At 46.1% G+C, this 13,332-nt stretch overlaps 1 protein-coding gene across 5 annotated transcripts in view; it reads left to right on the top strand.

The window, feature by feature from the left end:
- Positions 1-13,332, top strand: part of PEX14 (peroxisomal biogenesis factor 14) — a 164,720-nt gene that overhangs the window by 127,067 nt on the left and 24,321 nt on the right. For 4 of the 5 annotated variants that reach the window (XM_011935790.1, XM_011935794.1, XM_011935795.1 and 1 more), the window contains one exon: positions 5,619-5,747. The exons of the other annotated variant lie outside the window; for it this stretch is intronic. In XM_011935790.1, the coding sequence (XP_011791180.1) occupies positions 5,619-5,747 (129 nt within the window). The remainder of the gene's footprint in view (positions 1-5,618; positions 5,748-13,332) is intronic. 5 annotated transcript variants of the gene reach the window in all.

Genomic DNA, 13,332 nt, shown 5'->3' on the forward strand with positions numbered 1-13,332 from the left:
AAAGGGTTTGGCTTATTTGCTTAATATTTTAACCAAGTGAATTAGACAGGTTGGGGGGCTGGGGGAGGGGATAAGAAAGTGGGTGGGGGAGGCCCCATAAACAAGGTGATATATAATATTTTTTTTGTTCTCCTTTTAAATAAATACCGATCAGCTTTATGTTCAGAGACAATAGGAGCCGTTGGCTTAAATTTGCAGTTTACTGTATTTATGGCTGTAATATCAAGGTGCTGCCGTCGTAATTTCATGCCCCAATGAGAAGAGCAAGGTCGAAGCAAATGCTTCCATCGGCATCTGCTAACACACTAACTCATAAACAAGGCCCGGCTGGATCAGGTGGCACGGAATAATACAGGCTAATGAAATACAGCACAGCTTTCCATTACTGTTAGTTTTTACAGTGTCGTCATTACGTGTAATTTATGTTTAAAAAATTCAATTTTATACAAGGCACTGGGAAATAGGGGTCTCCAGGTCATCCCACGACTTTTAGAGGCTCTGAGAGTCCTTATTGTACTCTACTGTTCCAACAAAATGTTCATAAAATAAAATAAAAATACCCTTTTCCCCTTCCCCTCCCTGAACCTTTTCTGAGAGAGTTGATTTTTTCTTTTAATTTGGGGAGTATTTTTAGCCAACTGTCTTCTCTGCCTCATCTCCTGCCAGAGTGTGCCGGGGCAGATAACTTAGTTGTTCTGAGAGAGGTGACCCCCTCTCAGTGTCTGTGAGTCCCAGATGAATTGGCCAAGCCCTAGAAATAGAGGGGCTGTGGAGCGGGGAGGAAGAGGTCTCAGTGACCAGCCCTTGACTGCCACCCTTTGCCGCTGGCCCCTTGGCCCGGTTCCCATGATCCCAGTCAGACGCCACATTTTTATAATAAAACTAGGGCTGAGCAGGAAGGCGCTGGCAGGAGTTCATTACCTTGCTTATTTTCAAACTCTTCCTAACCCTTCCGTCCTGGTTGTTGTTTGACCTGAAAGATGAAGAGAACACTGCTGTCTTCTGTCATCTGTCTTTCTGCTTCACCTGCACAGGGCCAGGCCCCATGGCCGTGCCTAGCGGTCACTGGGGACAGTGCTAAGGTTACTTATCCTGAGAAACCCTTGCACAGCCTGTCCCGCAGAGAAAAGACAGCCCTTCCGGGTCCCTGGTTTGAGTCGTGGGAAAGGACCCTAGGGCATCACAATCACAGCCAGTACCCTGCAGCTCACAATGTCAATCAGTTCGGTTTTGTTTGCATTTGAACAGAAACCTTGAGAAAAAGAAAGCAAATTTGTTTATCTTCTAGGGGATAAAAATAGGCAAGTATGGCAGCCCTGAGGCCATGCAGGTCCGACACGGCCGCAGTGACACCCGGCTTTTATTAATCAATAGGATGTAGCTCTCTTGTTCTGTCCTTTTAAAAAAAGCCCACCCTGGAGAAGAGATGCTTGGCCCAGCTCCTACACAAGGGCAGGAGTCATCTCCTGGTCCGGGGAGCTCTTCCGGAGGTTTTTGCCAGTAGATTCTAGAGAACTGAGAGAACAAGAAGTCCGCCCCTACTCTGGGCACATGGAATCCTCCTTCAGAGAGTTTGGTTTGAATTGAGAGCTCTCAGTTTTGCATATGAGGCATCTATGATGTGAAAAGATGAAGTGGCCTCTTTACCTGGCAGAATCAGCCCACACCCTCTTCGCCTCCCCTCCTCTCAGAGAAGCTCCCTCTGTCCCTTTCTCCTCCTTCTGACTAGAGCTAGTGAGTGGAGAGAGCAACTGAATGGGAATTTCTTAGTGTTATTCTCTATCAATAATATATTTTAATTGTCAGTGCTGTAGACTAGGTGGCTGGGGGTTGGGGCGCTGGTAGCTCTTGAAAATCACCAAGTGGCAGAAAAGAAGTTATAGGAAGAACATCTAAAGGCTTGGTGCTAGTGGTATCAGGTAATGCATATTGATGCCTCAACTAAAAGAACATTTGGGGCTTTATTGAAATTGACAATTCTTCCAAAGGTAGCAGCTAAAGGAAGACTTAGATGAATAGAGGAGCGAGGAGGCTTGCAGGATGGTGAAGCCCTTTGCTTCCAGCTCTCTGCCGGCTCAGCCATTGCTCCGTCCCTCTGCGGTTAGATTATTCCTTGCAGATAGCAATCAACTGGAAGGAAGTGTGTGTGTCTAATTTGCATGAGATTATTTAAAACCAAAAAAAAAAAAAAGGTCTGCATTAGTCAGGGTAATGGTAAACAACGCAAAGAGAGATGCCTTTTATAATATAGCCTGTGCCTCAGCTTTCAGAGCCAAATATAATTCACTTACAATTGGCGGTTTCCTTTATTATTCCTTTTAACCTTTTGGATTCTGCAAGGTCTCAATCTAAGCTCAGCAGTTTGTCTTGGCAGGGGTGGGAAGGATGGGGCTAGGGCACCTGGATGTCCTATGTTGGCTCCATGGCAGCACTTTGACCCTGAGGGCAGGGTCATCACAGCACCAAGAGCCAATGACTGGGCAGATAACTAGTTGTGATCTGGAGACAGGTGGGTGTTCCCACTCAGTCTCCCTAAGTTCTAAATGAATCACCTGAGTCCTGTAAATGCAGTCCTGAAGCCGGCCAGCTCTGCCTAAGGTGGGGACATTCCAGAGGAAGATGACACCCAGGGAAGTCTGTGACAGGCATTTGGACTTGATTTGGGGTTAGAATATTAGAACGAGAACAAGACGAGGACATTCTATCTTTTTCACCCTAGTATTGTTCAAAAAGCCGTCCAGGTATCATTTACAGATAGGAGCCAGGGGTTAAGTTCCTGTGTTGTTTCAATGTAGCCCCAAAACAATATTCACTGACTCCTTCCTGTAGATGAGAGTGGCGGGGTAGGGAGAAGAAAATGTACTCCTTCTCTGAAGCTCTTTAACAAGACTGAAGACCTAGGACATAGTTTGAGTCTGCCATTTGATGTTCTGTGACTCTGGTGTAGTGGAAAGTCACTGGGCTGAAGACGGAGAGCCTTGGGTGCCCATCGCATCACCACTCTCTACAAGTAGGATGTGGGGCATCGTTTTTACCCTCCTTAGGCCTCAGGTTTCTTATCTGTTAAACAAGGGCAGTGACCGGGGTAATGGCCTGGCGCTGAATATGATTCTGTGAGATTGTTAAAACGCTTATTTTTTAAAAGAAGAGAAAGGATTCATTTCCCATAACTAAATCAAAATCCTGACTCTTCCAGAGAACCAGGGATATCAGAATTTCAACCAATATAAATTTTGAGCCTCAAATGATAAGGTCTCTGAAAAACAAGAGCTTGGAAGGAAGTACTGATGCCCTTTCAACTGTGGTCTCACTAGTGGGCTCGGCTGCGATAATGCGAGGAACATGTTTTATTAGGAAAATAGGCTTCATAAAAGCTCAGGGCCAGAGGGCAGAACTACGGGCAGGGAGTCCTGTCCCTTTAACCAGCTCCGGCTCTCAGGGCTGCAGCACAGCCTGTAGCTTACTGTATATTTCCCCAGTGTTAAACATTATTGTACTTGTTTATATTTGAAAGAGCCAAAAGGGAAAATGAGAATGCAACTGAATGCTCCTTTTGGGAAAATTATCCTCATTTGCAGCCAGCGGCTGACAAGGCACACGAACCACCAGGTTTATAAAATTCCGTAGTGTACCAGTGACCATCAGCCTGTGCTGACGTCGCAGATGCTGCTTGCTTGTGGCTGATTATGAACTGGTTAAAACAATGTCTTTCCCACTAGGGCTCCAAAAGGGGTTCCCTTCTTATTTAGTAGGAGCGATCGGCAGTCACTACACAAGCTAGAACCCGACAGGCACAAACTCAGGGCGGGTGTATTCTCTGTTGTTGCCTGGCGTGCCTGTTGGTCCCGTCCCTGTTCTTCTCGGGAGGTGAAATTATGGGTAAAGCAGTCCCTTTGCAGCAAGCACCCCCTCTCTAGCTCCACTCTACTGACCTTCAGCTTTTGTCTTCGGAAGGTGGTACGTGATGCGCTATGAACCCTGGAAGCATTTTCATCCAGCCCACCATTCATCCAGCCCACCAATCTTTTGAGAGCATGGTGCTATCAGGGCATCCCGGTGGCTCTTTAGACTTCCCAGTGGTGTGGCCGTGCCTGCCCTTGGCCAGCTCCACTGTGTGAAGAGGGTAAAGAGGGGAACAGCTGCAGTTTTAAATGGGGACAGTCCTCAAATCCTCAGCACAGAGAAGGGAAAAAAGAGTCTAGAGCTGTTTGGAAAAGTTTGGGCATTTTCCTTTGACCGGCTGTGGTAGGGCATGAAAAGTTTGAGGGGTGGCTGCAGTCAACTCACATGCCATTATGGTGCAGGGCAGAGCTGTGCTTTAAAGCATTAATGTGCACCATCTATTAGCCCCTAGGCACAGAGTATGAGGCACCATGCTTTTGAAGATGCTGATCCCTCAGAACCTCCTTGTACTTCATCTACCCCCAGGGGCAAATATACCATGCTGTGGGCCTCTAATGGAGAGCTGCTGACCAGATGTGGAAAAGCTCTCGGCTCTAGTTTAAAAGCTCTGTGTTGCAGCTCGCTTGGATGTTGGGATTCCCGGAACAGCACGGGCCGGCCGAGTGGTCTTTTGCAGACTAGCAGTGACCTCCCACCAGCTTTTCCCACTCTCAGCAGCTGCAGCACCTCTGTACACACAGCTACTTCCTGAGCTGGCACCGTGCGACCACTCCTTTCATACTTGAGCGCCACATTTCGTTCTGTTCTTTGGGTGGCTTGGGACTCTCTTCCTCCTCCCAAGAGTCAGTGTCCCAAATTGGCTCAGACCCGGTAGAAATATCCCAGCTGTGTCCCCACTGGAAATGCGGCCTTTATGGGTTTTCATTTGCCTTTTATTCTTCTGTGGGCAAATCCTCTCCCCATGGCATAGCCACTGCAGATGGCGCCCTGCTACTTCCTGATGTCCCATGTATGGTGTGGTTTAGAGTGTTGGGAGGATTTAAAAAAGGGAAAAGAAAAACTAGCCAAAGGCAATACAGGCAGCGTATGATAGGCTAGAGTAATAATCATCTGAAAGTTTGGGCCTGGCCTTGTTTTGATCTGTTTTCTTATTTTATTTTCTTCTTTACATTCTATATCCCATTCATACTAATCACAGTCAGTCCTGATTTTTCTTTTTATTTCTGCATTTGTCATAAAATAAAGCAAATTATTCCCGTCTTCAGAAACGATCTAGACTAATTAGTCGTCTCACCCAATAATTAGTTTTTTGTTTCCCTGTCTGTTTTCATGCATTATTGTTAGTTTTTTCCCCTCTTTTTTTTTTTAACACCATTACAGATTAAAATGAGCCACATTTGCAGTTGATGGTATCTGTTTTCGGGGGAAGAATGGAGAATTGCAGTACGGAGCGACTTCAAAAGCAGCAATAAACTCAAGGATAAATTAAGGAAATTGAATGAGCCACATTTGGAAGCAGTGTTGAGGCTAATATTCTGTCGCTTAAGGTTAAATTGCAACTGAGAGAGGTTCCGGAGAATCTGAAATCGGGGAGGCAACTTACTAGGATGCGAAGCATTCTATGGCTGTAAAGGTCTTTGCTCAGTGAAGATTCTGTTGCAGCTATGGACACTGGCAAAAGGTACTCACCTGTAATGATGTCCTCTTCTCCCCAGGACTGACAGATGAAGAGATTGATATGGCCTTCCAGCAGTCGGGCACTGCTGCCGATGAGCCTTCGTCCTTGGGCCCAGCCACACAGGTGGTTCCTGTCCAGCCCCCTCACCTCATCTCTCAGCCATACAGTAAGTCACCCGCTCAAACTCCTGCTTAACCTTCACTGGGATTCAGGACTCTGGCCAAAGGGCAGTGTTCTGTATCTCCCAGACTTAGCAAACCGGGAGAAACTGGGAGCAGCAGAAAGCTCTTGGGTTTTTCCCAAGGAATGTGACACACCTCAGTCTTCTAGACAAACTTTTTGAAATATGTTACAAAGGTTTAAGAAGAGACAAGGGATCAGAATAAATGATTTTATTGTTGTTTCAGGTATTTTGGTTACATGCAGAAAACCTGTACAAGTATTTATTGATTCTGTTCCCATCTCCTCATACCATTGCTTTTGAATGTTACTGTTTCACTAAAAACAACGTGAACGTCTGACTCACGGGTGCATTCTTGTTTGCTCACTGCAATAACCTGTCTCCCAATTTTATTTTTTTAAGTTAATATTTGTAAGTTTAGGTCAACCTCCATTTCCCTCCCTCCTTTGTCCTGGCTATACCTTGTACATTCATGTAGTAGCAGTCTGTTAGGGAATTTCAGGTTAAAACATAAAGGTCCTTTTTGAATGTTACTTTTAATTATCATATGAGATCATGACCCAAGAGGGGTCTTCCGTTGTATGAAAGCTACTGTAGGAATAAAGTTTCTTCAAGCGAGTTATAAATGCATACCTCCAAAATGCAGCCAGAAGCCCTCCTTGAAATCACTTATAAAAAGTTTAAAAAGGCTAAAATTGACTACAAACCTATGGAAAATAGCTCCATTTTGTTTCTTTAATGAAACTCAGCATAGGGCTGGGCACAGTGGCTCACGCCTGTAATCCCTGCACTTTGGGAGGTTGAGGCGGGCAGATCACCTAAGGTCAGGAGTTCGAAACCAGCCTGGCCAACATGATGAAACCGTGTGTCTACTAAAAATACAAAAAATTAGCCAGATGTGGTGGCAGGCGCCTGTAATCCCAGCTACTCAGGAGGCTGAGGAAGGAGAATTGTTTGAACCCAGGAGGTGGAGGTTGCAGTGAGCCGAGATTGTGCCACCGCACTCCAGCCTGGGCAACAAGAGTGAAACTCCGTCTCAAAAAAACAGGCCAGGCATGGTGGCTCATGCCTGTAATCCCAGCACTTTGGGAGGCCAAGGCAGGCGGATCACTTGAGGTCAGGAGTTCGAAACGAGCCTGGCCAACGTGGTGAAACCCTGTCTCTACTAAAAATACAAAAAAATTAGCCAGGCGTGGTGGTGGGCACCTGTAGTCCCAGCTACTTGAGAGGCTGAGGCAAGAGAATGGCGTGAACCCGGGAGGCAGAGCTTGCAGTGAGCTGAGATGGAGCCATTGCACTCCAGCCTGGGTGACAGAGCGAGACTCCGTCTCCAAAAAAAAAAAAAATTAGCCATGCGTGGTGGCATGCGCCTGTAATCCCAGCTCCTCCGGGGGCAGAGGCAAGAGAATCACTTAAACCCAAGAGGCAGAGGTTGCAGTGAGCCACGATCACACCACTGCACTCCAGCCTAGGTGACAGAGTGAGACTCTGTCTATAAATAAATAAATAAACTCAGCATTGGATCTGTAATCTCTCAAAATGCCTTTTCTATAATTATCATTTTAATTGTTATTCTCAGAAGTTTTATTTTTTCAAAAAATGATTTAAAACTGTTAGATATCAGATTTTAAGGCCAGGTGTGGTAGTTCATGCCTGTAATCCCAGCACTTTGGGAGGCAGGCAGATCATGAGGTCAGGAGTTCAAGACCAGCCTGGGCAACAAGAGTGAAACTCCGTCTCAAACAAACAAGCCGGGCGCGGTGGCTCACGCCTGTAATCCTGGCACTTTGGGAGGCCGAGGCAGGCAGACCACTTGAGGTCAGGAGTTCGAGACCAGCCTGGCCAACGTGGTGAAACCCTGTCTCTACTAAAAATACAAAACATTAGCTGGGCATGGTAGCAGTCGCCTGTAATCCCAGCTCCTCGGGGGGCTGAGGCAGGAGAACTGCTTGAACCCAGGAGGCGGAGGTTGCAGTGAGCCAGAATCGCACCACTGCACTCCAGCCCAGGTGACAGAGCGAGACTCTGTCTCACAAAAAAAAAAAAAGAAAAAAAAGAAACTCAACATTGGATCTGTAATCTTTCAAAATGCTCTTTCTGTAATTGTCATTTTAATTATTATTCTCAGAAGTTATATTTTTTCAATAAATGATTTAAAACTGTTAGATATCAGATTTTAAGGCTGGGCGCGGTGTCTCATGCCAGTAATCCCAGCACTTTGGGAGGCCAAGGCGGGCGGATCGTGAGGTTGGGAATTCGAGACCAGCCTGGGCAACAAGAGCGAAACTCCATCTCCAAAAAACAAACAGGCCGGGTGCGGTGGCTCATGCCTGTAATCCCAGCACTTTGGGAGGCCAAGGCAGGCGGATCACTTGAGGTCAGGAGTTCGAGACCAGCCTGGCCAATGTGGCAAACCCCGTCTCTGATAAAAAAACAAAAATTAGCCAGGCGTGGTGGCAGGTGCCTGTATTCCCAGCTACTCAGGAGGCTGAGGCAGGAGAATTGCTTGAACCCAGGAGACAGAGGTTGCAGTGAGCCGAGATCATGCCATTGCACTCCAGCCTGGGCGACAAGAGCAAGACACTGTCTAAAAAAAATTGTTAGATATCAGATTTCAAAAGGCATATTTTAAAATGACAGATTTGTTTTGATCCCCCAGTACCTGGTCTGAAGCTACCTTCTTTCCCTCACCTCAGCACTCCTTTCATCCAGCTCAGCTGCAGCCAGGCAGGTGTGATCTTGGCGGTAGAGCCAAAAAGGCCTTCTCTTCTCCATACTTGCTGAAGAGCCAGCCAGTGGGTTGGAATCTGCTGTCTGTATTACAGATCTTATTTAGAAATCTCCTCCTTTGGCTGTCCACACAAGGCTGAATGGGGGAGGCCAGGGAGTGTGTGCTCAAGTGTGTCAGTCTGTCAGTGCCTTGCCTGGGTGACCCACTGCAGGGAGTGGTGAGCCTTGTCCTGTATTCGGGCTACTGGGTGGGCACTTGTGACTTGTCAGCTTGGGGCTCCTTTTTCCTTCCTGGCCAGCATTTTTTCCAATCCACTGTAGTTGCTTTGGGTCCTAAGCTGACTTTATGTGCTTCTTTTTAACCAAAGGCTGAGTCTCTACACTCTTTCTTTAGTTGTGTCCCTGGGCCCAGCCATGTAATGGGATTTGTTGATGATAGGCAGTGGCAGCTGGGGTGCAGAATTTTCTAAGATGCACATCTGTTCTATTCCAGCTGTTTCCTCCAGTGGCTTAATACAGAACAGGTCTCTCGGCTACTTGGAAACTTCTTACTCAGAACAAATTGTTCGGGTCGATCACAGAGTTGGCCTGAAACGTCATGTGTTCACCTACTTTCCATAGACACAAAGGGTTAAACTGCTAGTCTTTCTGAAAGAGGCAAAAGAATGGGATGGGGAGGGGCAGTTCAGTCATTTAAATCATTCTCATGTCCAGATCGTTCTGAGAAAAAGCATTACATGTTGAGGTATTTAGGTAGGAATATTTTTAAGACCCTCCCAGCCCTAAAAATAAAATACATGTTCTTAGACACAGACTCCTTCCTGCTTTGACACTAGTGTAAAAACAATGGTAATGATCATTTTAAATACCTGAAGTTTTTAGTTGTCGTCATTGAGCTTCATTCTTCTCGTCCCGTTACACTGCTCTTCTCAGCTCCGGGGGTCACTCTACCTCTTCACTTCTGTACTTTTGCCAAGAGGTGTCAAAACTGCTTTAAAAAAAAAAAAAAGCTTGATTTTGATTAATATAGAGAAACAAGACTTTGCCTGACTGATAATAAAACTGATAAATGACATTTGAATTACTTGTAGCGGTAATTTATTACATAAAATATCTTTTATTTGACATGCGATTAGTTGCTGGAAGCATCACTCAATCTGACGAGTTTAAACATGCTCTAAAATGAACCCCAGTAAAAACCAGGGCTGTCTGCTGCTGGCGTTATGAAATATACTAATCCTGGAGTGAGGGAAAAATCTGACTTTAAATATTTAAATGATTAATTGGGTTTATATATTTTTTTTACCTTTCTTACCCCCTTAATTACAAGCAAACTCAGGGGAGTTTCTGAACTAGGTGCGCAATCTGCATGCTTATCACTGAGGCATTGTCTGCGTCTGGGAGGGATTTATGGCCTCCGTTCATGTGTGTTCCTGCCGGTTTTACATCTAGATCCCCAGCAGCCCTTTCCTTCCCATTTCTTGGCTTTTTACGGACATTCCATCTCTGAGCCCAAGCCTAGAAAATGGGATCCCCTGGGCCTAGCCCCAAACACTCAGGTCTCAGGGTAGGGCAGCTTTTCCAAGACCACCCCAGGGAGCCCAGTGCTCTTTACCTTTGAACTTGCTGGCCCACCTGCTCAGTGGCAGGTGTGCCACTGGATGCCTCTTTTGGCATCTCTGTTCTTTGGTGAATGTGGTTGACTTTGAGATGTTAGCAAATGCCAGTGTTGGCAGAGAGAATGTAGAGACCTGCCGGAATAGTAACAGTTCAATTTCTCAGTATTTTTATTAACCATCTACTATACGCTCAGTACGGTATCATGCGAGAGATCCAAAACCTGATCTTTAAGCATCTTGCCAGCTCTTTGGGAAAGATAAGATAAACTCTTCAGAAAAGGATAATAATATAAGATGTTGTGATTTAATGCCAAAATTAATTATATAGACAAGAAATTCTGAAATTCTGAAATACAGAAAAGAGAAGAATTAAGGTGGGCTAGAGTCAGGGAAGGCTTTTGTGAAAGTGATAGGAGGTTGGCACCAAGGGGAAGCTTGGTGTCACCTGGTGTGAGCATAAACCAGTGTTCTCGGGAGTTAGAAGAAAGTTGGTACAGTTCAGGAGAAGTCAGGCTGTGATTCGAGGGAAGATTTGACATTCTCCATTTCTCATTTTGGTTTCTTCTTGTCTGGCTTTACATCAGGCGTCAGTGCATTTGTATAGGTGCAGGCCTAGCCCAGTCCTGAGCAGACGCCTGATAAATGCTGGTTGATTGATTCACGCCAAGCTGATTTGTCTTCTTCCTCCCAGAGAGACAAGAAGCTTTGAGATATAAACAGGACCAGTGTAAATTTTGTAGGGTAATAATTTCTTCGTAGATTTGAACATTTTCCCTCCACTGTCTTTGATAAAACCATTTAAGCCCCTTCAAAGACGAACTAGAGCTTCAGTTGCCTCTTCTTAAAATAGGATGTCAGCGTCTGAGGCCCGTGAAAGGTTTTGAACCATTTGATTAGAAATCCTGAGAGAGAGTGAGTTATTCCTCTGTTTACTTTTTTTATAGCCCTGTGTAGTAACATAAACTTATCTGTGATTATCTTAATTCACTGAGCAAGCATTGTTATTGAATGCCTACTGTGTGCCAGACCCCTGGGCTAAAGAGATTAACAAGGCCTGGTCACTCTCTCTGGTTGCTCCTGTCTGGTAGGAAAGACGGTTAGGCCAAGACAGCAGAGCCTGTCAGGTGACCCCGGTGAAGACGGTGACACAGAAGAGGTGATGAGAAGCTTCAGAGAGTAGATGTCTAACTGGATGTGGCAGGCTGATTGATTCAGTGATCAGACAGGATAGACAAGAGCATTCCAGGCTAACACAAAAGCACGTAGATGTGAAACTGATGAATTTAAGAAATTCCAGGTTGTTGGATGTGGCGCCTGTAATCCCAAATCTTTGGGAGTCCGAGACGGGAGGAGCACTTTGAAGCTAGGAGTTGAAGACCAGCCTGGGCAACATAGTGAGATGCCATCTCTTTAAAAAAAATTTTAAAACCAAAACCAGCCAGGCATGGTGGTGTATGTACTTGGGTGGCTGAGGTGGGAGGATTGCTTGAGCCCAGGAGGTTGAGTCCGCAGTGAACCATGATTGTACCACTGCACTCCAGCCTGGGTGCTAGAGCAAGGCCCTGTCTCTAAAAAACCAAAACGAAAGAAAGAAACTCTGGGTTGTTCAGAGTGGCTGGAGCATGGGATGAGAGAGTCAGAAGAAATAGCTGGAGAAAGGGTGGTTCTGTCAACCCCGACAGAGGACAGCCAAAAGCACAGTGATGTTTTACTTTGAAGTACATCATCTAATTATTTTTGTGGCCATACTACCTATTTGGCCATTTTATTCTTAGACTAATATTAGAATTATTTGTGTCATCTCAGCAGGTGCCATGAGGTTAGTTAGGGGAGACATTGGGGGGGGACATCAGCCGGAGGTTATTGTTCCTGTGCCAAGCCTGTAATGCCCACCCTGTGTGCTCATTGCTGTCCTTCAGGGTTGGGCCAGCACTGACTCCTCCAGGGAGTCTTTCCAGTGCCTCCATTCTGACTTGGAGGGAAGCTCCCCGCAGACCCCTAGACTCCCCACCCCGCCCCACTGCACTTAAACATTTATACCAGTGTCTCCCCTACTAAACTGTGAGTTCTGAGGCTTAAAAAAATCTAGTGGCCTGAGGCTCTGACTGAGCAGGTATTCTAGAAATGCTTGTGGAATGGATAAACAGGGGTGGAAACGTGCTAGAGAATGGAAGGGCTGTCATGCGGGCGAGCTGCCCTGAGGACGGGTCCGTGATGTGGGTGTGTGAGCTCAGCTGATACAGACTGCTCTGGGAGGGCTATGGAAGAAGTAGGGGATGGGACCCGCCTTCAGGAGCTGCTGTTCATCCTAGAAGGAAGCCCTCCATTGCTTGGAGAAAGGCAGGGAAGACCATCCCATGTCACCTTGCATGGTGAGAATGTTGAGAGCTTTCAGAATTTGAGAACAAAGGAAATTCCCAGAACGCTAGTCTTAGGCAAGGCTTTCTGGAAGGGGCAGGACTTGAACTGGCTTTGAAGATCAGTCAGCCATAAGGCAGACCCAAGGCGTCAAGGAAGGCATTACTGTGGAGAGGGAACAGCAAAGGTCCAGGGCCAGGGTGGCCTGTGCGTAAATGATACAGAGGTGACAGTAAACAGAAAACATGCATGGGCAGCCTCCGTGTTCCCATCAGAAAGCAAAATAGCAAATGTCACCTCCACCTCTCTCTGTCTCTTCCATTTCTCTCTCATGCTTCCATTTCTTTCTCTTCTGGTTTAGCAGACAAATCTCTCTTTTTGCTACCTGAAAGTTACTGGTTTGTATATGAAGAAAGTATTTCTCTAATTTTGAGGAAATTGTGTTTTCTTTTGTCCGTGGTGCCGGTTTGGATTAGCAAGCAGCCTCTCCATTTTGTTGCTGTGTGTTCTGCCTGGTGTGGTGCCATGTAGGGGCCGGATAAATGCCATTTGCGGATGTTGAAGAGGGCAAGTATCACGGGAAGGAACTGAAATGAAGCAATCCTTTCCTTAGGTTTCTTGGACCATTAAAAGTCTTTGGTGTTGATGGCAGTTAGGATTCTGGCTGTGCTGACAGTGTATTCGTTTTAGAAAATTCTGCTACAGGCCGGGCGCGGTGGCTCAAGCCTGTAATCCCGGCACTTTGGGAGGCCTAGACGGGCGCATCACGAGGTCAAGCGATCGAGACCATCCTGGCTAACACGGTGAAACCCCGTCTCTATTAAAAAAAATACAAAAAACTAGCCGGGCGAGGTGGCGGGCGC

This window comes from Colobus angolensis, unplaced genomic scaffold (assembly GCF_000951035.1).
Source record: "Colobus angolensis palliatus isolate OR3802 unplaced genomic scaffold, Cang.pa_1.0 Scaffold149, whole genome shotgun sequence".
Classification (NCBI taxonomy): Eukaryota; Metazoa; Chordata; class Mammalia; order Primates; family Cercopithecidae; genus Colobus; species Colobus angolensis.